Source organism: Aulostomus chinensis, chromosome 6 (assembly GCF_037954235.1).
Source record: "Aulostomus chinensis isolate RoL2024-O1b breed Wild chromosome 6, RoL_Achi_v1.0, whole genome shotgun sequence".
Taxonomy (NCBI): Eukaryota; Metazoa; Chordata; class Actinopteri; order Syngnathiformes; family Aulostomidae; genus Aulostomus; species Aulostomus chinensis.
In genome coordinates this window covers 17,013,114-17,038,917 of record NC_141325.1, presented here as the reverse complement: position 1 = coordinate 17,038,917, position 25,804 = coordinate 17,013,114, and the positions used below count along the sequence as shown (strand labels likewise).

Genomic DNA, 25,804 nt, shown 5'->3' with positions numbered 1-25,804 from the left:
CTCCTCTGAAAGACAGTTGACTCAAGCTAAAATAATTAATGGCTTAAACCTGAGTGAAAAATAATCAGTTTGGATTATTGTAATCATTTGGTGAAAACTTTGCTGGTTTTTGACTGGATATTATGTTGCTTTTTGTTACTGTTTTTAACACATCTTCCTCCCCTGCTCTTAATTCTCTTTAGATTTCACATTGATTTATAAATATGAACGCTCACGTTTAAGGTCTTAAGCAGTCTGGAACTCTGTTATATTTCAAACTTATTAACCTGGCATATGTTCTTTGGACATTTATGATCCATGGATGGTGCCCTGCTGGTTACTTCCAGGTCATGACTGGTAACTAAGGGTGACCAGGCGTTTGCACGCAAAATATTAAACTCTCTAGTCAAGGAAATTAGACAAGCCAAATCACTTGCTTTTTATAAACCCTTTTTATTTGTGTAAGCCTTTGGAAATGTTTTATAAGGGCTTTTATTATTTACCATATTTCTAGTGTTGGCTTTTTGTGATTGTATAATTCCATTTTTATCCAGGTAACTCATCATTTTAATTACTTGTAAAATAAAATAATTTTTGGAATTGTTAGCTTAAAAATGTTAACATTTAACTCATGTCGTTCAAAAATGAAAAATTAAAAGTTTCAAAGTTGCTGGTCGGACTGAGATAGCAATCTGTAAACATCAATCACTTTAATTTAAAACATTTCATAAGCAATCCATACATTGTAAAATCAAACAAACAAGAAAATTCCTGCAAAATTTTGAACAGGCCTGCTGCTTGGTGAACATACCCAGTGTATGTTAGAGTTGGACATGAGTACTCGGAATATTCTAGTAGTCAGAGTGTGATAATATTGCACCCCAAAAACTCATTTACTGTTATTGAGTACTATTGCAGCAAGAGAATTAAAATTTTGGGAGGTAGCACTAAGAGTGATTACTCTTGTCCTCGGAGTACTTCAGTATTCGAGTGAGTCCCAGTGACAGTTTGCTCACAATTTCAAGAAATTCCCCTGAAGACATTCATGAAATACCACCATCATGACAATGCCCTGTAACCTCGCCGCTTGAAATCTTATTCTTGATTTCCAGTGGATGATTGTTTTTGAAGAAATGATCTCAATTTGTTCCTAATAAAATGACGTGTGGTCGAATAGGGTTAAACATGTATTTTTTTTTTATCTTATCAGTTGGGGACACATGGATGTAGTCTGTAGTGTAATCATACAACTAGTCATAGTGGTCGAAAATGTTTTACTTGATAATACTGGCACCACACTGACCATTGTCAATAGGGCTGATAAAGACCGAGCATGAAAACTACAGTCAGACGTTAGCGTCGCATGTGAATGACGACATACGGGCGCGAGGTTAAATACCATCTTGGTCAATATGGCCGCGTCCATCAGATTGCTAGTTCGGAGGGTTGTCCGGCTTTCTCATAGAAATATCTCCGTTACCGCCCCTGGAGTGTCTGGTCAGGCGCGTAGTTGTTGGGAACCGTCGTCTTCTCGCTGTTATAGCGATGCAGCCGGAGACAAAAGCACTCATTTCGGCTTCGAAACTGTACCGGAGGCCGAGAAGGCAAAGAAAGGTGAGTGAAGTTGTATAAGAGAAGCAAACCTCATTGAAAAATCTTGCAATTGAAGAATTTGTTTTTCTTTCGCGACATATATTTGCTGTAAGGAGTAACAGTTGAGATGATATCAGAATGCTGAAAGTAAGTAGGACTATCCGGCTCTCAAATGATCCACAAGCTGCTAAATGAATATCCATTAAATGAACAGGTGATTCCCATTGCTTTAAAGCGTTACTGAATTTGCAATTTTACCTAAATACGTATGGTATAGTGAAGTCTGTGTATGCCGAATTTTAAAGGGATTTATTGTTTATGCGCTGAAACGTTTGAAATTGTGTTGTGCTCGTTGTAGTACCTCCGTAGCAAGGGAATAGCTAAAATTTATTATTTTTTTGAAAGGAATATTTGACAGTCGAGGGCGGGGCACAATTGAGACTAGACTCTTTAGGATGTATCACCCAAGCCTCACATTCAAGGTAGTATATCCACACAAGTCCTTAAATGTTAAATGTTATGTGTTGTGTACTTTTGGGAGGTGGTTAACTTAAGCCATGAGAAGGAACACAGATAAACATTCCCTTCATTTAATCGAAGTCACATCCACTTGCCACCTAGATAAAACTGACACAGTACTTCAAGCCAAGCAACGATCAGTGTCACTGTGAACAAGAGAAGGCAGAAGAGAAAAATGAGTTTTCTTTTCTATCTTTACATAAAAGCATGCAGGTTTTTCCCTGCCTTAAGATTCAACCCCTGACATATTTCCCCTCCTGACTTTCATAACTACTCTTCACCAGGGGGAGGTGCTGGAGAGACATCAGCTAGATACCTGAATGGCACGAAATAGGCACAACACACACCCTAAAATCGTACTCTAGAATACGTATGCTCTCTCTGTCTGTATTTTTTCAGTGTATGAAGTGTTTGAGAATGTTGCTCAGAAGTATGACATCATGAATGACGCAATGAGTCTTGGGATTCATCGTCTGTGGAAAGATGCCCTGTTGCATGTTATGCACCCACAGCCTGGAACACGACTACTGGATGTGGCAGGTGGAACAGGTAAAATGTCTATACGCATACAGTGAACTCTGTTGTGGAAACATCTTTTTTTTTTTTTTTTTTGTAAGTCCGATGAGAGGCCTTTAATGCCACGACCGGAAGCATAGTGTTCTGTGTGTAAATCCTGGTGCATCAAGGGAAAGCCTTCATAAATGGCACAAATGTAAACTTTGACTCAAGTCTGCAACTTTCCCTGTTCTCTCCAAGTTCAAGGTCACTCTGAGTCACACTGGTGTTTGGTTTGTGATGCCACCCCCCACCCCCCACCCCCACCCCCACAGGTGACATTGCATTTCGTTTTCTTGAGTACATTCGCTCTCAGAAAGAGCGGCAGAAGAGGCGAGCGGCGCGGTCTATGCAGACACCTTCGTGGGATGAGATTTCCAACAACTACTCGGCTGATAATGAGGAAGGGTCCCCAGACTCCAGGGCTGTAGTCTGTGACATCAACAAGGAGATGCTGAAAATAGGGAAGCAGAAAGCAGATGACATGAACATCAGTGCTGGTTAGTTTTCTGCTGTAAAACACTGACAACTGTTCCTTTGTTTGTTTGCCCTTCAACCCTGAAGTGTCACAGGGCATCATTACGTATTTACAGTTCAGGTTTTTGGGGATTATCCTATTAATGTAACTCAATTTGAAGGCTCTGGTGGCAGAAGAACACACACTTATTTCAGTCTTTTGATCATTGTCAGCAAGCCCTCTGAATTCAGTCAGTTAATCAAACTTTGTTTTCTTGGGCACCTTTTAAAACAAATTAATTGAAATTCAAAGTGATTCAAAGCAAGTGAGCAAACAGAAGAGACTGAAATAAGAACAGATTTTACAGCCTTTTTAAAGGGTCGAAGAAGAGATCAATGGAAATATGAATAAGACAAAAATAAAGACAGAATATGGATGCTAAAATAGATAAATATAGAGAAAGCGTGCTTAATTTTACATATCGCACACATAATTTGCTGTAAAACTGCTTAAAATGATTGTCGAGATATTTTGGTTGCATTAGCATCTGCCTAAACTTGAAAAGGGTTTAAGGTGGGTACAGAGGATGCGCTGGGGAACTCGGCTCATCAATTATTAATTTTAATAATTAACATAAGAATAACTCTTAAATTTGACTTTATTTTCTTCAGAAAGAACACATCATGAAACAAACTAAATCAGTATTTTACTACCTTATGTTCAGACTTTTATTCTAAACCAAACAGTTCAAAATATGTTTAACCACTGCAGCACCTCCAGGATAGACGAAATACGAGCTCATTTACAATATTATTTATATGAAGACTCGCCGATTATCTTCAGAAACTAGTGACGAGAAATGTTTGACTGCTATTGATATTGTACATAAATGAATAATTGAATGACTCAACAATGATCGTTATTATACAAATAATATGATAAAATCATCAGAAAATAGAATGTGTATCTATAGTTACACCATACAATTACAAAATAACACATCTTTTAAAATCCAAAATGTCAGTTTTTGATTCTTAATGTCTCATAATGTTTTCACCTACTGGATATCAAATTTCCAATTCTGTCATTTATCGTAGCTACAGCCTGTGAACATGTGTCGCCAGATGTTCAGCTTTCCATCGCCTCACGTGCAGCAATTGCTTCCATTGAGAAAACTCCCTAAATCCAGGTTTAAAGTTGCGATTTCTCAACCGTGTTCTTAAATCCTATTTGCCCTTCGACTCTGCAACTGCAAAGCCACAATTAACTCAGTTGAGACCATCAACATGGGAGGCTGCATGATGTTAAAAACCAGTTCCCATTGGAAGGCTACTGTCATGGTTTCATGCATCTGTCCTGTGTGTTTGTGTGTGTGTGTGTGTGTGTGTGTGTGTGTGTGTGTGTGCGCGCGCCCCCGCGCCAGGTCTGTCATGGGTGGTTGGTGATGCAGAAGAACTGCCCTTTGATGATGACCAGTTTGATATTTACACCATCGCCTTTGGCATTCGTAATGTGACCCATATAGATCAGGTAAGTGAATGATGGGGTTAAATTCATACCGTGATGTTCAGTCAGACACTTTTAGGTTTCTTATAAAATCCTTAGAATATATCTGTTGTCTGGCGACTGAAGTTTACATTCCACTGCATGTATCAGCGTGCTAAAGTTGTGTCGGAAGGAGGATCATGGTTAAACTAGAGCCACAACAACTGATTGATGAGTCCATCAAAAGAAAATTAATCGCCAACAGTTTTCAGAACAATTTCAGTCTTTTTTTTCAAGCAGAATTTTCAAATATTTGCAGGTTACACAAATATCAAGATCTGAGATGTTTTTTTTTGTAATCTATGACAGAAAATCTTTCGTTTTGGACTGTTGGATAAAGAAGAAATTTGAACACATCACTTTGGGCTAAAACAAATGACAATGATTAGTTTTCAAATGTTCTTGACATTTTCCAGATGAAACAAATGATTGGCTGATTAAATGATGACGAAAATAATCATTGGTTGCAACCTTAGATTAAACAAATACCTGCATTCCATCCTTCTCATGTTTGAGAAAAAGCAGCTTGTCACCAATGTAATACCCCAAATCTGGTTGAACTCCCATCTCGGCAGCATTAAACCTGGGAAAAGCAGAAATCGTCCCAATTCAGCAGCTACGCAAGATGAATGATTGGCATCATTGCTAGATTGAATGATGCTTTTTATAAATGTGTCTATTCATGAATAATCATTGTTTTCTTTCACTCAGGCGCTCCAGGAGGCTCTCCGGGTCCTGAAGCCTGGCGGCAGGTTCATGTGCTTAGAGTTCAGTAAAGTGACAAATCCTGTGTTGGCAAGGTAAGGAGGGATGTACTCTCATGATGGCTGACTAGGTGTTAATATGTTTCACGCTGCAGATTTGTTGTCCAACCCTTTTTTTTTGGGGGGGGGGGGGGGTGGACTGATGGAAAAAATCAATAAATATTGGAACTGATTAAAGGATTTAGGGTCATAAACTCGACAGATCTCCTGATGTTTGTTGCAAGACAAATTAAAACGTGCAGTATTTTGTCTTTTCCCATAAACCCCTGCTCTTTCGTAGGGTTTTACATGATCAAAACTGTGTATTTGAGTGTGAACGTGCTTCCCCATCTGTAAAAGAGAGAGTGATTTTGTTTTACTTGCTCCTGAAGTATTGCTCTCGCTTCTATTTCAGTACCCTAAAATTTTCCAGTCTTTTTTTTTTTTTTTTTTTACACATTTTCACCTGCAAAGTGGCCTGTTGTTTTGTATGTGTACAGAGAGTTCTTGATATGTACAATATATGTTTGCAAACCTATCATCCCCTATTCACAAATAAATACATGAGATAAAGAAGAACTACCTAAAGTAAGTGCTTTTTCAGTGATAAAATAGAATCAGATATCTAGAAAGCTGTTTGCTCTGTTGCGTGCATTTATAACGAAAGAGTTTAAACTGATTGGAAAAGTAAAATTCAAATGGAAATGTAGCGCTGTTTACTTAATGCAAATGCAGTTTCTAGTAGAAGTATAAGGAGACCATGCAGATGTACTTGGAGGCCCATATATTACGCTCCAGTTTTTGACCTATAAATACTGAGATGATGTTCATGTTAAATAAGCTCAAAGTATCTGATAATGTAAGAGGATTCACTGTCGTCAACTTCAGCCTGAGTGTTCCAATTCTGATAGATTTCTGTATCTATGCATATTGTATATAGTATAGTATCTAACACCTGCTCCACACCCGGAGGGTCTTTAACTGAAGTACGTCTTACTGTAGTCTGCAAAGTACAATAATCACCTGTGTACTTTCTGCTGAGGTCATCATCCAGCACGCTAGTAACACTGTCAGCTAGATAGTTGCCATTTATTCATCATAAAGGTCATTTCTTAACAAACGGTAGATGATAAGTAAAACCCTGAAAGCCAGCAAGGGAAAGATGATGCATACTCGTTTCTACAAAGAACGCCAAGTGAAAAAAGAAATCAAAAGTAGCTGAAGTACCAAGAACAAGTGAGCTTATCCATTGAAGTCGTACAGGTGACCAAGCATCCTCTCTTACCGGACATGACATCTTTTTGAGTCCCTAAAAATTCAGTGAGAGGATCTTTTTTTCTTTTTTTTTTTTTCTCTTCCCCATAAACACAGTATGGGCACCTTTTTATATGAACCGGTGGTCACCAGCCTTTCGCCTGACACACTGTAGCTCTAAAGGGCTTCCATGCAGATACAGTTGATTACCATCGTCACGCTTGGCCACATGAAATTGTTTCTCAAGAAAAATGAGTCCATTGAAGTTACAAAATAAATGTACAAAGATAGGAATGAGCACAATGGGTCACCTTCAAAGACTGGGACAAACATGGGATTGACGACAGCTTCTGTTCTGAGAAAACACTTCTTTGCCAACTCGTTATCAGCATGTTTCTGTCTGTTTTTCAGGCTTTATGACGCTTACAGTTTCCAGGTAATTCCAGTTTTAGGAGAGGTGATTGCTGGAGACTGGAAATCCTACCAGTATTTAGTCGAAAGCATCCGCAAATTCCCAGATCAGGTGAGCAAATATTTACAATCATTCACTAGGTAAAACAACAACAACAACAAAAACATGATTTAACTCTGGAGTTAAAAAAAAAAAAGCATCTTGTGAAATCAACGCAAAGTGTCGATGTCATGTCGACAAAAACGGCCAGTGAATTATTTGACAGAATTGATTTGAAAAATGATCTTCTTCCAAGCTATTGGGATCTAAATTTCCTTAAAATAAATGATGTGAAACTAAATTTCCTCTTGTTTTCCATTGCAGGAAGAATTCAAAGGAATGATTGAGGATGCAGGTTTCTACTGCGTGCAGTCCTACAACTTCACTGGCGGCGTTGTCTCTCTTCACTCAGGTTTCAAGCTGTGAGATGCACTCCTAACCTCCTCTTATCAAAAAACAACAACTAAAAAAAAGGAAAAGAGAAAAGATGTGTTTTTCAAGCTCTTCTGCCTTTACGACAGACTGTTGAGTTCTTGGACATCTCCGGGCACAAACCCCCACTGTTTGCAGATTCCACTGCGTAGTGGCAGAATATGTGGTTTATGGACATATCAGGGTTCAGTGTCAATGGTCCTTTTTCTTGCAGGTCAGAAATCTTTTTGTCTCAAGTCAGTTTTTACTTTCCTCTACCCCCAAATTTATTTCTTTTCTTTTGAGTATCTTTCATTTCGTGACATGGCTCACTCCTTATGTATGGGACAAGTATCCTGCCATAATTCCAAACTGAAAATAAGATCCGGGAGGTTGAAACTGTGTTGGAAAGTTTGAAGTGTAATAAAGGTTTAGCAACACTGACAAAAATATTTAGAAGACTCAAAATGAAGTTTCGATACACTGAAAACAATTAAAGTCTCTGAAAACATTATTTTGCATGAGTTTTTCCTCTTCACGGTTGCAGCTGTTTTTTATTGTGTTTCTCAAAGACTGTTTGAGACTTTCAGTGCTGCATGTAATGCAAAATATGAATGGTCTACCTCAATTGAAATAACTGAACGTCCTTCGTCATGTGACTGCACACCTGATACCAGGTGAACACATCGTTACTCCACACTGGCATATCAGCGAGGCAGTCCAACAGCCATGTTAGCCTCCACCAGTTCCAAACCCATAGCTCCCTAGAGTGCCATGACTACTGCAAAAGAAACCATCTAAGGTCTTTATTTTGAATTAAATTTTTATTTTTTGGGCATCTTTATAACCCCATAGCCCGGCTGCATAACTGAGAATTGGACATACACACTCTACAAAGCTCTGAAAATGTGTGACCAAAGTTAATAGTCTGCCAATATACCAATCCCCTCATCATGGCATATGAATTCATATGACAAGAACATATTTTGATCAATCCATCCATCCATTTTCTTCCGCTTATTCCTGTTTAGGGTCACAGGAGGGCTGGAGCCTATCCCTACGGGTGAGAGGCAGGGTTCACCCTGGACAGGTCACAGTCCATCACAGGGCCAACACATAGAGACAGACAAGCATTCACACTCACAGTCACACCTACGGTCAATTTAGAGTATCAGTCAGCCTCGTCCTCTCTTGATGTCTTTGGACTGTGGGAGGAAGCTGGAGTACCAGAGAGAACCCACACAGGAACAGGGAGAACATGGAGACTCCACACAGAAAGATCCTGTGCTGGAGCTGAGGCTTGAACCAAGAACCTTCTTGCTGTGAGGCGACAGTGCTGACCACTGCACCACCGTACAGCCCTATTTTTTTATAAACAAAAAAAAAGTCAAAAATACTAAATAAAAATGTAAGATTTTTACAGTACCTCTCTAATGGGCATCATCTGGGTTTTACTTCCTGCTATCAGTGTAGCCTACCAATACTGAAGGCTACTGTGTGATTGACAGCTGCAGAGGAACAAAGGTGTCAAAAGTAAGGTGACAAATATTTCCAAATGAACAAACGTCACAATACTTAGTGCTGAAAATGCAAAAAAGACTGAAAAATCTATAATATTAATTTTGAGGCCAAGATTTTAATTTTCCACTATGAACGTATATCAGTTCCAAATATCTGTAGTCAGTCTTTTTGATTAGCTTTGCCCTGTAAAAAAGTAAATAAAAAAAAAAATCAATGAACCACTAACAATCTGTAGTGGAAAAAAAAGGACGCCACAACATCAGTTACTTGAATAAAACTGTATATTTTACAGATCTTTGTACATTTTAATTACAAAACTGTATGGTACTAAAGTTTTAAAATCGTTTTTTTGGTCAGAGAAGATTTAATCGTCTTGTGTGCAATTACCATGTATATACAAAGTCTCATGTTAGTGATTTTTTGTCTCAAAATAAAAAGCAACCAAATAGCTCAAACATTCATATACTCTGAACATAAGACATGGCTTAAAGATAAATATATTAGTAAATAAATATTCAGAGAACATATTTCCATTTATGAAATGTGTTGCTATACAGGTACAGAAATATACACAGATTGATTTCTAGCCTTTTTTTAAAACATTTGTAATGGTAATGACAGAAAATAATTATATTCTTAAAAAATTAAAAAATATTAATTTTTATACACATTTTAAATCTTCTTAAGTGCTAGAAACAATAACAAAATTAAATAGTGACTCAAGTACCCCAAATGTTATACTTGCAGTAGGTACATAACTCTATGCAAAAGGCAAGATTAGATTCTCACTTGATTACAGCACTGGGTTAACTTATAAATAGGGCTATTTCAGAAGGTTTTCCTCTGTGTAGAGAATGTGTATATTTCATAGAAACAGTATATAAACAGTCTGCAGGACAAACAGAAAGGCATGAATGACAAGCATTGATATCACGAGTATGTACTATGCACAGCACAATATGATTAAACCGGATAGACTGTGGTATGTATAACTGCATTTTTGTTTTTTTTTGTTTTTAAGTCACAGTACAATAAGGAACCCTTATGAAATATGAGTTTTTTTCCAGCTACTTTCCTTTGGCCTTTTGATACATGTAAGAATCTTAAGAACCGTATATACTTATTAGACCAAGCCTCATGGAGGAAATCAGGTAAGTGACAGCTAAAATACCATTTCTAAGGGCTTCCGAACAAGAGGTAGAGTGGTACACTCTACTTCTGAAGAAATCTACTGACCCCAAGACAGTCACTTCAGTCTGGGATTCGACAATGAGTTGTGCAGTAGATATTGCTACAAATAGCTTACCAGCATAAGGCTTTCATGTCGCTCTAACACATCTCATACAGGTAGGCCACGACTGGATAGAAATGCAATGCATAAAACAAATTATGTATCTTACTGAATAGAGACCAGTGTCAGTCTTGCATTCACATTTCTATGCATTTTTCCGTAATATATAGCTTCGTCTCCTCAGAGAAATGTGTGGGTCACAGACACTTAAACCCCCTTCCCTGCTAATGAAAAAAAAAAAAAAAAACTGGGAAAAAAAACAAAACCCACACACACACACACACACACACACACACACACACACACGCGCGCGCGCACACAATCATGTCTTTCTGTTTTGGTATAGCTATGTCCGTACAACCTATTTGAGTTGGTGGTTGAAGCTTTATAGGCAGTCCGTGTTCATGTGCGCACATATACTAAATAATGTATACATGGAGATGCAGATGTTTGTGACATAAGAAGATGGAGACTTGTGATCTTATTCTTAATAATTCTCACATAAAAATGGGCCCAATTTCCTTGTGCTGAAGGGCCTAACCCTTGATGGTAGCAGTCTGCAAACAGATGCCAAAACCAACCAATTTCTGAGACATTCGTGGCCACAGGAATGAACTTGATACACTGTATATCGAGAAATGACAGGCCATTTCAGTAGAAATCCACACAAACTTCGATGATAACATTCAGTGCTCAGAGAGCAAGGTTAGTACAAGGCAACTGAGAGTTTGAATGATTGACTGACTGATGTGGTACCAAATACATACTTTTAACTGAGTTCCTTCTCTCTGGACTCGAGTTCATATACCCAGACCTCCCTCATTTGTCGAAGTACTGCTTCCCAATGAATTGGGGATTGCAGAGAGTTGAGGGTGAAACAAAGCCCGCGTCTCCTCCTGCTGGTATGGCTGACCTCTGAATTGTCCTGAGGTGAAGTACCCCTCCCTGGGCTCATGTCGCTCCCCTGTTTGCACCTCTGCCTCCATTGTGACACTGATAGGCAATAAACTGCTATGTGTCTCTGCTCCTATACCCATTTCACAATCTGTGTCCTCAGGAATTATGGGTATTCTCTGGTTGAGTTCACAGCACCCTTGTCCAGAGCAGGCCTCTGAGTCTCCATGCGCATACTGCACATTGACAGCATAGTCCTCTGTGTAACGCCCTGCCGTGGCCCTGTGGACCTTCATCTCTTTGTAAAAACAGCAAGGCAGCCCTTCATAGCTTGCTTGCTCCGAGGAAGGGCACATGTGCTCAGAAGCAAAGTAGTTCTTGGAGGTGGAGCTCTGAAATTCCATCCCCCTGTGACAGCGTCCTGACGCCAGAGGCCCAGCTTGGTCCAAGTCCTGCCCCTTGCACTCCACATTTGCAGGAAGCACCTCAAAACAGCAGCTACAAGCTGCAGCCCCAAGCTCCCCTGATTCCTCTTGCGCCCCCTTTGCCCTGTCTGCCCCGGTAGCTTCTGAAGCCCTGCCTGAGGTAGCACTAGTGTTGCTGTTCTCCCTGGGTTCCAGTGATGAGCGACTGCTGTAGCGGGGCTCCAAGCTGCAATTGGAGAGGTGGTCCCCAGAGTTATATCCTGAAGCCCCAGGAGGAAGCTGGAGGCAGTCATTTCCCAGGGGAGCAGGGGATGAAGAGTCCTCTGCAGGAAGTGAAGTGCAAGCTGCAGTCCCTGCTTCCCCGGCAGAGCCCCTACATGGGCTCTTACTTCGGTAGACGTATGGATCGTAGTCACTGCTCAACGAGCTGCGGAAAGTAGAGCAGCTACCGTACACTCCTTGGTTACTGACCTCGGTACAGTCCAACATGGAGTCACTGGAGGAACAGTGGCACTGACCCGAGCTGCTGCTGCTGCTGTCACTACCAGGGCAGTCAGCAAGGTAACCACTACACACTGAGCGGTGGCCATGGTAACAGCTCAGGCCAGAAGTACTACCAGTATCACCTATCCGTGAAGAAGAGGCAGGTGCCATGTGTACCACTGTGGGATACAACAGACCCTGCTGGAAGGCCCTGCTGTGGTGGCCCTTATGAGCCCCTCCACCACCTGCAAGCTGTCCTGCCACAGTAGGTCCTTGGCCACCCTCTGGTTGCTGAGGGTAAGTCAACCCCTGAAAATAGTAGTGCTGATACATAGTCTCATACTGCGAGAAGCAGGCTGCTCGTGAGAAGTTGCGTCCATGGAACTTGGGTCTTTTAAAAGCAGCGTGATGCGGCTGTGCTTGGTAGGCAGGGGGCCCACGGTGCTCTAATCCGCAGTGATGGGGGTTAAGTGAGTGGTCCAGATGGAGGGTGGGGTGGTAGCTCCGCAGGAAGGCAGACGTTGATTGGGGCGGGTACAAACCCTGAGGATCTGGGTGCTGGTCCACAGTAAGCACAGTAATAGCATTACCATGGGGGTCCATACTTGTTCTAGTTGGGTAGGCTGTCACCTGGCCAGCACGGTGCACCCTGCCGGGATAATGGACAGGCAGTACCACCCTCTGCTGCCGGCCATGGACTGAGTTGCCAGGGTCCATACAGGCCTGTCCTGGATTTCCCTTCTTTTGCTCTGTGAAGAGAAATAACACATTTTGAAACTTTTAAATGACGTTATGAATTACTCTCTCATATGAATGAAAATGCAACATCCCATTTCTAACCAAGGAAGGAAGAATATTTACTGCACTGAAATATGTGTATCTGCTGTTGACAAAGCATATTTGATGTAAACGTCAAAGCCAAACAGATGACGGTGGTGAAACATACCAATGATATTGTGTCGACAATGGGGACAGGTGTGATGCTGGAGCAACCAGGGGTCCACACATTTCTTATGAAATCTGTGAGCACAAGGGATGACCCGCAGCTCCTGGAGGGAAAAAAAAAAACCAAAACAAAACACAAGAAGATTTGACGGTCACTTTTTTACCCCAAAAAAGAAATAGCAGCAAATATGTAAACAACACAAAGACGATTCAGCAACACGTCTAAATATCTTAGCTTGATCATTATGTTGGAATATCATGTGGTAGCAATTTTTAAGCATTTCTTGTAGAAGACTTTACATCCAAATAAGTAGAACAGGTCAATACACTGCAGTGACATTTTGTGAGGTTTCTTGTCTTGCCATGATTTCAATTTCAATTTAGGCATTAACCACTAAAAAAAAAAAAAATGAGAGGAACTTAATTGAGATTTAACATGAGTGATTCTCTCAGGCTTAAAGAGAAAATTCCCAGAGTTACCAGCTATCTGTTTCTATTACGCATCTAAAAATGACACTCAGTACCAGAGTGAATTTAACTGTTTTTGGAAGCATTTAAATGTCCAGAAGGTGGCAGCAAAGCTACACTGAACCCTCTGCTGAGGCTGTTTGGTGACAGTGCTTATGTTTTACACCCTAAGGAGCCAGCATCCTATCATGCCACAAACAAAACGCTAAGCTACAAGAACAAGAACAAAACAAACATGCTTCCACTTGAGGATTCATATGAAAAGAATGTGACAGTTCACATTCCCATTAGCATGGCACAGGAGCAGGAGCACCGCAAGTATGAATTATAATATTCTTTTCCAGTGAGAGCTCTCACACAGCCATAAATATTTTACTTTCTGCCTTAACGTGACTCATCTGTGGGCTCTTTTCCACCCAAGTTTTTGTTGTATGGCTCACTGCGCAAAAAAATGCTTTGATGCCATTCAAGCCTTTTATATCGCCACTTCCTCTGTGCAATCCTGGCGCCACGCTTTGTTGTGTTTTCTTCTCCTCCTTACTGAAGAGACACATTACCACAAAAGCACACACATACACCGGCTATGCCCTCCCCCCCCCCTGGGCACCGGGGCTTTGTCCCTCTAGCGTCCATGAATGAGGATGAGCAATAGAGTTACGGTAAACCCAAACCAAGATGAGGCCATATATTTTGACAGCGAGGCCTTGAAGGATTAGAGAAGCCGCACTGGGAAAACAGGAAGTTTAATCAGAATCTAACACACTTTGGGCACCGTTATCTCTCCAGGTGCTCTGAAAGACAGAGCTAAACATCTAAAAAGGTGCCGGAAAGAACATTCCCAAGGACTGCAGGCCTGTAGTCCCCATGCACATCAGGGGAACTTCCATTCTATTGTCCACATCACTGCATTATGTTTCATGTCCATGCAATGAAAAAGAAAACAAACTCAGTGGGTAGATGACCACACGACCACGGCCACAAGGAAGATGTTTGGTTTCTTCTGTAGTATAAAAGGGACTCAGCACATGTTACAGCTGTGTCTGTGTTGAATCCTGATTCTGTGTCAAAGGTCAAATGTTGCTCAAAATTCCCAAAACATTTGTATCATACCCTTGAGTACTTTTCCATTCATTAAGACATTATCTTAATGCTAGGAAAAATAGTAAATACCATGGAAATTTCAAATGAGGAGTAAATGAAGTACTTTTTTGGTATACAAATAGCTTCTTCAGCAAGAAGACGAGCCAAGAAAAAAAAAAGGGACATTACTTTTATACGATGGATATGTGTCGAGGCAATTTCAAGGAACACCACTAGTGACAGATTCGATAATTCGATCCGTAGTGTCAAGCAAATGCCTCTTCTTACCTCGCCATCGATGTATTTCTCCAGGCAAATGGCGCAGTCAGACGTGGAGCTGCTGCTTAGTGAATCCAAGGCTCCGCAGCTGCTCTCCCGTTGGCCCTTTCCTTTGGCCTTGAACTTGCGCGTCTCCATCTTTTCTAGCGCCTGGATGGCCATTCTGTTCATGGAGCTCTGCGGTGGGAGGAAGGAGGAAATGGTCAGCGAGAACACAACATGTAAGAACATCTGTAGAATTCAGGGCTCATACATAAGTTTTTTTTCCTCCATTAATTTAAGGAATATTTTCAAGATGACACATTCTCTGACATGAGTGAGTACGTACATGAGCGATTAAAAAAAAAATACATGTGAAAATTCACCATATTACATGAATGACAAGCTTATTATTCATGTAAAATTACACTAACAATATCATTTCTTCCGAGTCAATCTTAACTAAACCACAAAGATTAAAATGACTTTTCCAAAAACTTGTGGCCTTCTTTTTTTTTTTATGTCTGCAGGCTAGGAATTTGCTATTTTCAATTTTAAGACTATAAACTCAGAGAATTTATCACGAGGGCCAACAAATAAGACAAATATTTCAATCGGGTCAAATCAGTTTTTTTTTTTTTTTCTTTTCACCTTACATCCGTCCAAGCGTCTGTGAGTGTAATCACGCTTAAATGACAGCGGGGAGGACCACTCTTTTTGGCAGTGAATTCCTTTTTTTGATTGAAAAATTAACAGTTAATCTCAGTTTCGTGCCACCTTCAAATGTTCACTTATTAAATATAGATGACTGATAGGAAATTGTTTGCCGGGATTAAACTTGATGACTCATTTGGCAGCCTTTGTGATTTACTGAACTCCCCTGACTGAGTCACGAGTGCATCCCTTGAGTACATGGCATCATTTATGGCAGAGACTTTAGTCAACTAGATTCTCTCCATCAGCACTGGAAAATAGAGTTTTTAAGGACACACTGTGGTTGGCAAGGGTGCCGTAAAGGGAATCCTGCTCAACAAAACATGAAGAATTGAAATTCAACATGATTAATGTGTAATTAACTGCAAACTTGTGTGGGCAAACCCTTAAGGAATCTGTCATTAATGTGCCTGAGATGTCTGCACCATTCTCACAACTGCGATTGTGTTTTATAACTTTGTTTTATGTAACTCATTACATTTTTCCCATTTTGCAAAGAAAAAGGTTGTCACATGTGAATAATGTGCCTCTGGTGTGAGCTGTTCTCTTAATTAACCACCAAAAGAAGTCGTGATCAGATCATACATTCCTGTCACATGCACACACGCACACACACACACACACACACATACACACCCATTATACACCCACACTGAGAAAAACAGTCAAGACACACACACACACACACACACACACACGTGCTGGCAGGATTACACCTGTCTTAACGGATGCCACGATAGGTTTTCTACCCTGTCCTGACTCTGTAATTTGGCGCCAACAGCTGACCTCTCATCAGTGCTTATTAAATGCAAATCCTGATTTATCCACCCCACATAAGCCTCCACTGACAGCTTTTTGCCAACACGAAAGGAATCAATCAACGGTGGCACTACTGTCCCCTGACTCCATGCCTGCAACTCCCAGCGCAGTCCTGCTGTGACTGGAAAAACAAGGGCGTGTTTTGTGAGTGAGACACACACAGGTTTGATCTTCTTTGAGTTTAACGGCGATAAACAAAGTTGTCTGTTCTAATGGAGATGATGAGCGTGCGATTAGACACTGACCTGACTTCTCCTTTGCTTCAGTTTGATCTTGATGAGCAGAATGAGGCAAACCAGCGACACAACCACAAAGAAAGCCAGGAAGATGCCCATGTCAAAATATTCTGTCGGCTGCTGTGGAACAGGAGGGAGGGAAGAATGCAATTTTGACAAATTAGCTTCACATGCAGCTGGAGGAAATGGTTGGAAAATGCAATGGGTACATTTTTCTTTTCTGTTCACTGACAGTTCATGATATTTAGTTACACTTTAGGAAGTCGCTCAGCAGACCTGGACATTCAACACTGGGACTCATTCACTTTTAAATGACATATATGTCCACAAAACTTCACAGTTCTGGGAAGAATAAAGTAGCAGAGGAATAAATCCTACACCCACAGGAATATGTTAGCATTGTTCAACGCCTCTCTGATTGTGAGGCATGTGAGGTTTAAATCTTTGATTTACATCTGTTGATACCACACTTGGAAATTTGGAAGTTTATGCATCTCAAAAACACCTGTTGCTGACACGTGCCTGAGGGAAACTATAGCTGGTGACATAGAAATTGAATGTGATCGCACCAAAAGGAGGAGAAATATCCTTCATGTACTCCTCAGTAGCCTAATAGTTTGGCTATGTTGTTGTATCTACACTTACAAAAAGTCAAACAAATCATACAGTCGTCGATAAGTAAAGATTACCCTGCTGGGGCAAAACTTGTAAGTCCAATATACTTTTATTTGCAACAGATCTTTTTGCAGTGATAAAAAAAAACAACAACAACAAAAAAAACAACAACCTAAGAATCCCCTTAGTTTTTGAACTGATAGAAATGCTAACTTCTGTGTTTGCGTATTTAAGTTATTGCTGCTTCTTTTACAAATCAGTTCTACATGGTTCAAGACCAGAAAAACAAGATACTTGACATCTCTTTTTCTTGAGCACTGGGAACTAAATTAAGAAGCTGACCCATGTCCCAAACATCTGTACAAAATTCTATTAAAAAAGAGCTGATTGTTTAATTCTATGTCGGAAACTTGCTCTCTTATCAGACAGTGCTTTCTCTCAGGCCTGCATTATGTCAAATTTTTTTAACCTCAAAGTGAGCTGGTCTCTTATCAAATATTCAGAGCAAGCAAACAAACAGCTCTTTGAATGGCTGATATTCATCTCTCACTGTTCCCCGAAAACCTCCTTTGCCTAGGGGCACCGGACAAGAAAGGAAAAAGGGGTCAGATTTCGCAGCTGGAATTTTTGTTTGCCTACAAGTCTTAAAAAAAAAACAACAACAACAACTCCTCAGCTCTGTTGCAGATCATCAGCCGCACAAACAAGTCAGCCTCTTTCTCATGCTCCTCATATGTGCCTTAGATTGTCTTTTCACACACGTGTCATGTGCACGGAGGGGTTTTTTTTGGGGGGGGGGGGGGGGGGGTTGGCAGGAGTGCTTACCCTCGGTGGTCTGTGTTGTATCCGAGCACGAGCCACTTTCTGCTTGTTGACGATGTTCATCAACTTAACAGCGTCATTGCCCTTCACGTACACCACCGGTCGCTTCAGGGGGTCCTCTGCAACCTGGTTGAGCTGGAGGAGGGTAAAAAAACACATAGAACTTCATGATTTGCTGCTGCCAAAGAACTTTTACCCATGACAGTTTTTTTAGTTGATCAGGATCCCCACTGGCCGCAGCGTAAGTGTTTTGTTTTTTTACTGCGGTTGATCTGCTCACTATTCATTGTCAAATGAATGACTGAAAGTAGATATTTCAATTTGATATAAGGCAAAACATTTAGGAAATACTGCCCTAATGGACAGTCCGAGAGAAAAAAATTCTCCTTTTACCAACTGAGCAAAGTGGCCTATCGGCTCAAAACATGGAAACTGTGGTCACGGTTTGCCAGAGGGAGCAGGAGGAGGAGGAAGTCTGTTCTGGCGTTGACAAGTTTCTTTACTTCCTCTCCTCTATATATCCTTGCCTCTTGTCTGCTGGTGGAATCTGTAATTTGAAAAGCCCAAGGGAATTACCGAAGATATTCGTATTTCTATTTCTTCTGCTGTCGTCATATTCCCAAGTGAAATACAGTATGTTCTGGTTTTAAAGTATATGTGTTGAAACGTTTGTTCTCCTGCTCAGTTTTGGTATGCTGCTCCCTCTTTAAGAAAGGATTGACATTTGACAAACAATTTGCTGCTTGAAATTACGCCTGCAAACCTCAAGAAATGTCAAAAAAGAACATGCATGTATGTCTTGGTGTTTAAAGAAAGTCCCCCCCCCCCCCCCCACCCCTTCAAAGAACTGGAAATATTTTAGCCACAAGCAGCACTTGGCATCACATTACAATATAAATTGAGAGGAAAGACGAGGCCAAGTACATTAACTTTGAAAAGATTCTCTTAATTTTGGCCCCGGGACCTTAATTCTCAATAAGCTCCACCTCCCTGCCCCTCGGCCTTGCGGGTCTTGTCTCTGCTGATCGGGCAGCTCTGACTGGAAAAGCCTCTCGGGGGAATTTAACATAGCCGCCCAGAGCTGCCTTTCATGTGGTCTCCATGCAATCCCTTTTATCTCTCAGCAACGCACTTTACGACCCAGCAGCAGAGAAGAAGAGGAGAGGAGGGAAAGGGAAAAAAAAAAAAATCCTGCAAGTCCAGGCCTGCTGTGGTGAGGATGAATACCACAGGAGAATTCTTGCGACAAAAGGCGCTCAGACGAGCAACTCAAATATTATACCTCTCAGCAGCAAAAGACAAGAGTGGAAAAGGGAGGAATTGGGCTGTCTGGGTATGTGTGACAAGAAATATACTGCATGTTTGGAGGAGAACAAAGACAAATCCTTCATCCCGCGGGATGAGGTAATGTGCACTACCTGTGCAATTAAGAGCTCAACAGAGTTTGGTCATGGTCTAGTGAAAGCTGAACCTGGATATCCATTTGCAGTCCTCACATTGCACTCATCCAAACACAAGTTAGAGAGCTCAAAAGGCCCAGAATGGTTCAATGAGCACGGCTGATCCACATGCTTCGGAACAAAACTAAAGATAGAAAGATCATTGTTTGTGCAAACAGCACAGCCAGTCACAGAGGCAAGGCAGCTGAGCACAAGTGATTCTCACACACAAGTATTTCAGTGGTGATAAATGTCTGTGTGTGTGTGTGTGTGTGTGTGTGTAAAAAATGTGTACCAACCTGGTCAATGGCATCGGGATTTTCTGACACATCAAAGATAACAGCCGTGGCCCCCCTTTGTACGGCTCTCTTTGCCTGCAAACACAAAACAGAGTAACAGTTACTCCATGAGAGCGGGGAGAAAAAAAACAAACCTGTCAATTTCATGTTTTCACATTCATTTTATAGCCACTAGAGGGAGTTATCTGCCTGAATGTGAATATATAATTCTGGAACAGGACAAAAAAAAAAAAAAAAACCCTCAACAGGCAAGAAGTAAACAAGGCATTGATAACATTTGGTGAAATGTGCACATATGGTCTTCATGATGTCATTCTTTGTAAATGTGCATCAGATTACCCTGACAAAAACTAGAACAATTGCATCCTTCTGTCAAGAACTAACACATGCAATTCACCTCTGCAACTAAGCGACTAAGAATTACATGAATTTGAATTCTGTGAGTGTGCGTGCACTCAGAATAGTAGAATAAAGTTATCAAGAGTTTCCAACTGCTACAAATGCAAGCCTTTTTTTTTTTTCATCGTCGCGCAGAGAGGAGTCGCAGCAGAGGAGTCTTTTGAAGACTTCTGCTAAAGGCAAAAGATAAAGGAAATGCTTGGATGTGCAGAACCCCAAGAATCTCTGCAGAATCCAAATTGGCTTCCCCTTGCTGGAAAAAAAAAAAAATTCCATTATCTTAACTCCTGCTTTCTCCTGCAAGTCGTTCTCACCCGGCTTGATTCATGGTTCCCTATTTAGACAGAGTTTTGATGTCTGCACTACATGATCTAAAAGAGTGTGGCTGGGATCATATCCTGGTATTATCAAGTGCCCTTGGGTGCTTGCCAGTGCTCTTTATAACTGGAAGGAAGAAGGGGGTGAAGATCAAAGTGACAATGTACAGTGCTGCGACTCAGCTTGCCGAGCGGTTGGAGAGAGTCACTGCCCCAGTCTGCCGGCACTGACAGAGGACAGAAAGAGGAGTGTGTGTGTGTATGTGTGTGAGTGAGTGAGTGAGTGAGAGAGAGAGTGTGTGTATGTGTGTGAGAGGGGTAACAGTAACAATACTCAACAATAGAATGTTGAAGACATTTATGCAGCTTCAACACAGGCAAGAAAAGAGAGAAGGCTTTGTGAAGTCGCCACAACAACACACTGAAAACCTTGAAGGAGGGAGGGACCAGAGTCTCTTTGATGCTTTGATGTTTTAGTGGAAGATGATATGAACAAAGCCTAATGTTTGGACAATGAATGATTCAGAGTTTGTTTAGCATGATTATACTGATTGACAAACTGACCGTAATGGTTTGTCCTTGTTGGAACTCTATGAATTTACCTCAGCCAAGGCGGTCATGTGATCACCAGCATGCATCTGTTTATTAGCGGCATATCTCAAAAACTAATAGAACGCTTCTGATGAAATTGGCTGGAAATAGGGGTAATATTACAAGGAAAAGTAATTATTTTTTTGAAAGTGATCCAAATAAAAATGATAGATCCTGGATCCTGACAACTGATCTCAGCCATTGCCAGGATATATGGGCTGGTGTCAGTCACAAATTAAGATGACATTTCGGCCTGCAGATATCTCAGATTTTTTAATTCATTCATTGAGGCGATACAATCTAATTAGAGAGGTTAGTGTCATGCTCCTGAGGGTGGTACGGACTGTGTTCTGGAACTGCCTTCTTGAACTGCATTCTGGAGGACCTATTTTTGGTGGGAAGCAAACACCGAAAAGCCACGTTCGTATTCTGTATCCACGTAGCCTCCACGGCGGAGGAATGCGTTCTCTGAGTGCTCTCCATTTACCTCCTTTGATTCCCTGAACTCTTAGAAAGCTTCATGGCATAGGTGTTTTGTGAAAATTTCCCTCTCAGAGAGTTTATATTATTTTTCCTGTGTGCCCTGTGTACTATGTTCATAGAAGTTCAGTAAGTTTGGAGTCAATAAATTTCTTGTTGGTACCAAGATGTTTTTTGCACTGAACGGCAAGGAGACCAACTTTGGCAACGAGACAAAGGAGAAAAAAAATGTGTCTGATCTTGCGTTAGCTTACAGTAGCTAAGTGTCATGCACTGATGATACAACTGACTCAAGTGACGATTCTCAGTCGCTTTCACGTCATCATGACGTCAACCAACCAAGCTCACTTGCAACCTTGACGGAGGTGATAAAAAAGAAATCATAGGTACAAGGTTGTATCCTTCTATGAAGGATACAACAGTACAGTACATTTGATTTTCACCTCCATGTATAACGACACACATCCTGGACCAACCTCCCCTTTTTTAAAGGGACGCGAATCAAATGATAGGAGGGTTGGCAACTCTATGAAAGTCTATTAATTCAACTTTTGAGTGTAAATCTGAGCAAAATGCGATCATATAATAACTAATTCGATTTAATCTGCAAACAAGATGTTTATAAATCTGGCTTTCATAGCTGATTAAAGAGTAATTAGCCCTGCAAACTGATTCAATCTCTCCCAGTTGTGAAAAAAATCCTTATTAAACAGCGAAACATTAAAAGAGCGACAGACTATAAATACAAGCTCTTCCAACTTTCTCTTCCACCCTGCCTCCTTTTCTTAAACCAACATAGCTCTTTTCTTTCTTTTCTTTTTTTCTTCCCCACTTTTTTGTACTTGGAAAGTTCAAAAGCGAGGAGAGCGAAATCTTGCTCGGCTTTTCCCTCTCACCCAGTTTTCTCTCAGCTCCATGCTGCCAGGCTCCAGCACCCCCCCCCCCCCACCCCCGCGCGTGCGTGTACACACACACCCACACACATACACACCCCCCCCCCCCCATTTAATTCAGTGCAAGTCTGCTCCTTTGATGTTCGCTCTCACAGTTAATAATTAATAGCTCTTGGTAAGACGCTTTGAGAAGAAGATCTCCCTCCTAAAGAATCTCCACTCGGGCAGGCCTCTGTTGCAGTGCAGGGACTTGCCTGACAACAACAAAAATGCACCCACAGGCAAACTGGCTGTCTTAAAAAACATGACACATCACCTTCTCAAGCCTGTTGAAAAAAAAAAAAAGACAAAAAAGAAAAGCAACATTCTTCTTGCGTGATGATTTAAATGTAAAACTGTCCTAGTTGGTAATGCTCCAACATGAGGCGGAGAGAAAAAGTATGGATAAGAGTTTACGTGTTCATTAGTCTCCATCCTTTGTCCTCAGCAACCTTTCTCAAAAAGCTTGTCGTGGAAAAGGTCAAGCAGAGCGTCATTCATAAAATAGCTGGACTTTCTAGCCCTCAACTTAGTCTTACAGAAAGAAAGCTTCTATTGTGTACTTCTTGGAATATTAAAATCTTTAAGAGCCCAGGTGATTGACAGTTTTAAGAGGTAAACAAGAGCTTAAAATAAGCATCAGGCTTTGTTTCCTGCCTGTAAGAGTGAAATACAGTATAAAAAATCCCTGCCAAGTGTAAGATCAAATTTCATGAGTGAGATCCGATGACGCCTTTTCAACGATTGGAGATCAAAGACAGGTTTTGGCGAGTAGAGAGTCCCAAAATTTGACTTTTACGCATGACCTGTCCAGGGTGTAACCCGCCTCTCCCCCGAAGGCTGCTGAGATAGGCTCCAGCCCCCCCGCGACCCTTAACAGGATAAGCGGTAGAAAATGGATGGACTTTAATGCAACAAACCTCTGACAATAATGGTATGTTCCAGTTAAACTAGAAGGTTGATATCTGAGTTTTCTGCTGGAAATTTAAGACTTCCTACTCGGAAACTCAGAAATACATTATAAACCCCGAGATCACGATTCAAAATGGCGTTATAGACCCTCTTCAGCTCCTCTGTCATCAATTTGTCACATTAAATCAGTCGAACACACACTGTGCTGTCCATCTTCATGGAGTTCGTAGAGAGTTGTTATGAACTGGTATTGAGACCTCAACTATGTGCCGTTTGTTTTTTTTCTGCACTTGTACAAGACTGCGGTCAAGTCACGTTTGATGTTTCTCTTGGTTCCATCCAAAATGGTCTGAGGTAAAGAATTCATTAATGTACCACCTTTGAGACTTCGTAAATAAGTACTAAGAGAAAGTAACACGCTCCTCTCAAAATGTCAGAAATATAACTTTTGGGTAAAGCAGAAGTCTGATCTTGCAGGTGCTTAACTCATCTTTTATGCTCCAAAAAAAAAAAAAAATCACTTTTTTTTTAATAAGTTCCAGTTTGACACCCCTGACAATACATCAGTACCTCTTGGAAGAAAAAAATGGAGAAGACAGGTGATCCAAAAATGTCTCTCGTTAAGATCTGACTAAGTTCACCAATAATAAAGCTAGAACGTAATGAGCTGAAGGGGTGGAGGTGGGGGTGGGGGGGGGGGGCTGGAGGGATGAGTTGGGGGTTTCACAGGTACTTCACACTACTGCTGGCTAAACAAACTTCCCGCTGGCTCAGAGGCATGAGAATCAGGGTACAACCTTCCCCGAGTGAACAAAAACCACAGCAGAAAAGCACTGAGAACCAAGTCTAGACACAGAGGAAAATGAAAGCTATGTTTAGCATCCCTAAGTAAGCCTGCCAGCTTGTGAGATCTAAGGAAGAGACTTTTTCACTCGTCTGGAAAGAGACTTTTCCTCAGCGTAGCTCCCGTCATTCACATGGATTCTCATTAAGGTGCAAATAAATATGTGTACAATAAATAAACCCAATTGTGCGCCCCCCTGCAGACACATCTGGATTACACCTGCAACATCTGGCTCTCACACACGCATTTCCTCTTTATCATATCAGTCCCTCTTTCTTCTCCTTTTTTCTCCTCAGCATCTCTACTTTCTTTTCCTTCTCCTGCCCCCCCCCCCTCCGCATTGCTATAATTAAGGCAATTAAGTCTTCAGAAGACTCTCCACTGCTATTATGCTGTAATTTCATGTTGCCTCCTGGCTTTACGGTTTATTAAAAGATAAAGGCATACTTTTCTCCCATGGATTTTCTTATATGTGGTTGTCTTTTTTTTTTTTTCCCTCCCCCTTTCCAAGCAGGCGTGTACGCCAAAACATCATTTACATTCAACTAAAATAAAATCTACGTTTTCAACGTGGCAACCTGATTGGAAGCTGGTGAAGTCAACATGTTTCACGACAGAAGGATTTAGTCATTTCCCCTGGGAGTTCAACACATTACTCACCAGATCTCCGGCTGTTTGATGAGACTGCTAATCTGTCATAACATGTCAGTCTATGAACAGGTAGTTGACAGATTCGTTTTGGCTGTGTGACATGTAATCCACTTGTTTTGACACTCTCACTATTTATTGTGTCACAGCACCTACAAAATAAAAGAGCTTCATAACGTAGTTTCATTAACCACCTTTGTATCTTATTCAAAGGTTCCGGCACAAATAGGGTCCTTCTGGAAACTGCTTACTATCTTCCCGAACTTTTAAACTATTTTCCTGTTTAATACGAATTACAATGTCGTTAATCCCCCTGGACGGAGCACTTACAAACAGTAATCACAGGACGTCAGAGGTGCAATTTTTCAAACTGAATAAAATGTTTATGAAGCACATAAAAATCCACTTGTGTGTCAGAGGCCAGCAAGCCTCCGCGAGCTTCTCTCCATTCGGCCGGCTTCATATAAATGGACAGATTACACAACACAAACATGCTGAGGAAAGAGTCACTTGAAGTTCTTGTGCGCTTGACAACTTCCATTAATATTGAAAAAGTCAGTATAATGACTGCAGAACAAAGTTCCTTCAAGTTGTGCTGATTCTGCTGCATTTATTAGTTTTTTCCTTCAGGATTTTATTCATTCCTTTATTAATTCTGTGGAAACTATGTGTTGTTGTTGTTTTTTTTACTTTATTCAAGGGAAAGCTTCAAGTCTGCTGGGTTTTCTACTGCTCACTGCACTGTAATATTTATCTTTGTCATGTTTGTATGTTTTTTTAATCTTTTCAAAATAAACTGAGATGAAAGTTACATCCAAAGGCATGTGGTAAATGCACACATTTAGAACAACCAAAATAAACACTT

The 25,804-nt window shown here is 40.9% G+C and overlaps 2 protein-coding genes across 5 annotated transcripts in view; one reads left to right on the top strand and one right to left on the bottom strand.

Moving 5' to 3' along the window:
- Window positions 1-1,335: 1,335 nt before the first annotated feature.
- Window positions 1,336-8,012, top strand: coq5 (coenzyme Q5, methyltransferase). Its single transcript, XM_086205411.1, has 7 exons — window positions 1,336-1,593; window positions 2,491-2,640; window positions 2,922-3,146; window positions 4,527-4,633; window positions 5,360-5,448; window positions 7,057-7,168; window positions 7,421-8,012. Exons 1-7 carry the CDS (start codon window positions 1,392-1,394, stop codon window positions 7,520-7,522), a joined length of 987 nt encoding a protein of 328 aa, XP_086061537.1. The 5' UTR covers window positions 1,336-1,391; the 3' UTR covers window positions 7,523-8,012.
- A 1,279-nt stretch (window positions 8,013-9,291) lies between these two features.
- Window positions 9,292-25,804, bottom strand: part of znrf3 (zinc and ring finger 3) — a 69,520-nt gene continuing 53,007 nt past the window's right edge. For 2 of the 4 annotated variants that reach the window (XM_086206836.1, XM_086206838.1), the window contains exons 3-8: window positions 19,817-19,891; window positions 18,082-18,213; window positions 16,651-16,761; window positions 14,903-15,070; window positions 13,068-13,170; window positions 9,292-12,870 (exon numbers count right to left, since the gene is read on the bottom strand). In XM_086206836.1, the coding sequence (XP_086062962.1) occupies window positions 11,120-12,870; window positions 13,068-13,170; window positions 14,903-15,070; window positions 16,651-16,761; window positions 18,082-18,213; window positions 19,817-19,891 (2,340 nt within the window). In that variant the 3' untranslated portion in view covers window positions 9,292-11,119. Of the gene's footprint in view, window positions 12,871-13,067; window positions 13,171-14,902; window positions 15,071-16,650; window positions 16,762-18,081; window positions 18,214-19,816; window positions 19,892-20,529; window positions 20,779-25,804 lie in introns of those variants that run through there. The other 2 variants (XM_086206839.1, XM_086206837.1) reach the window with 2 other exon arrangements.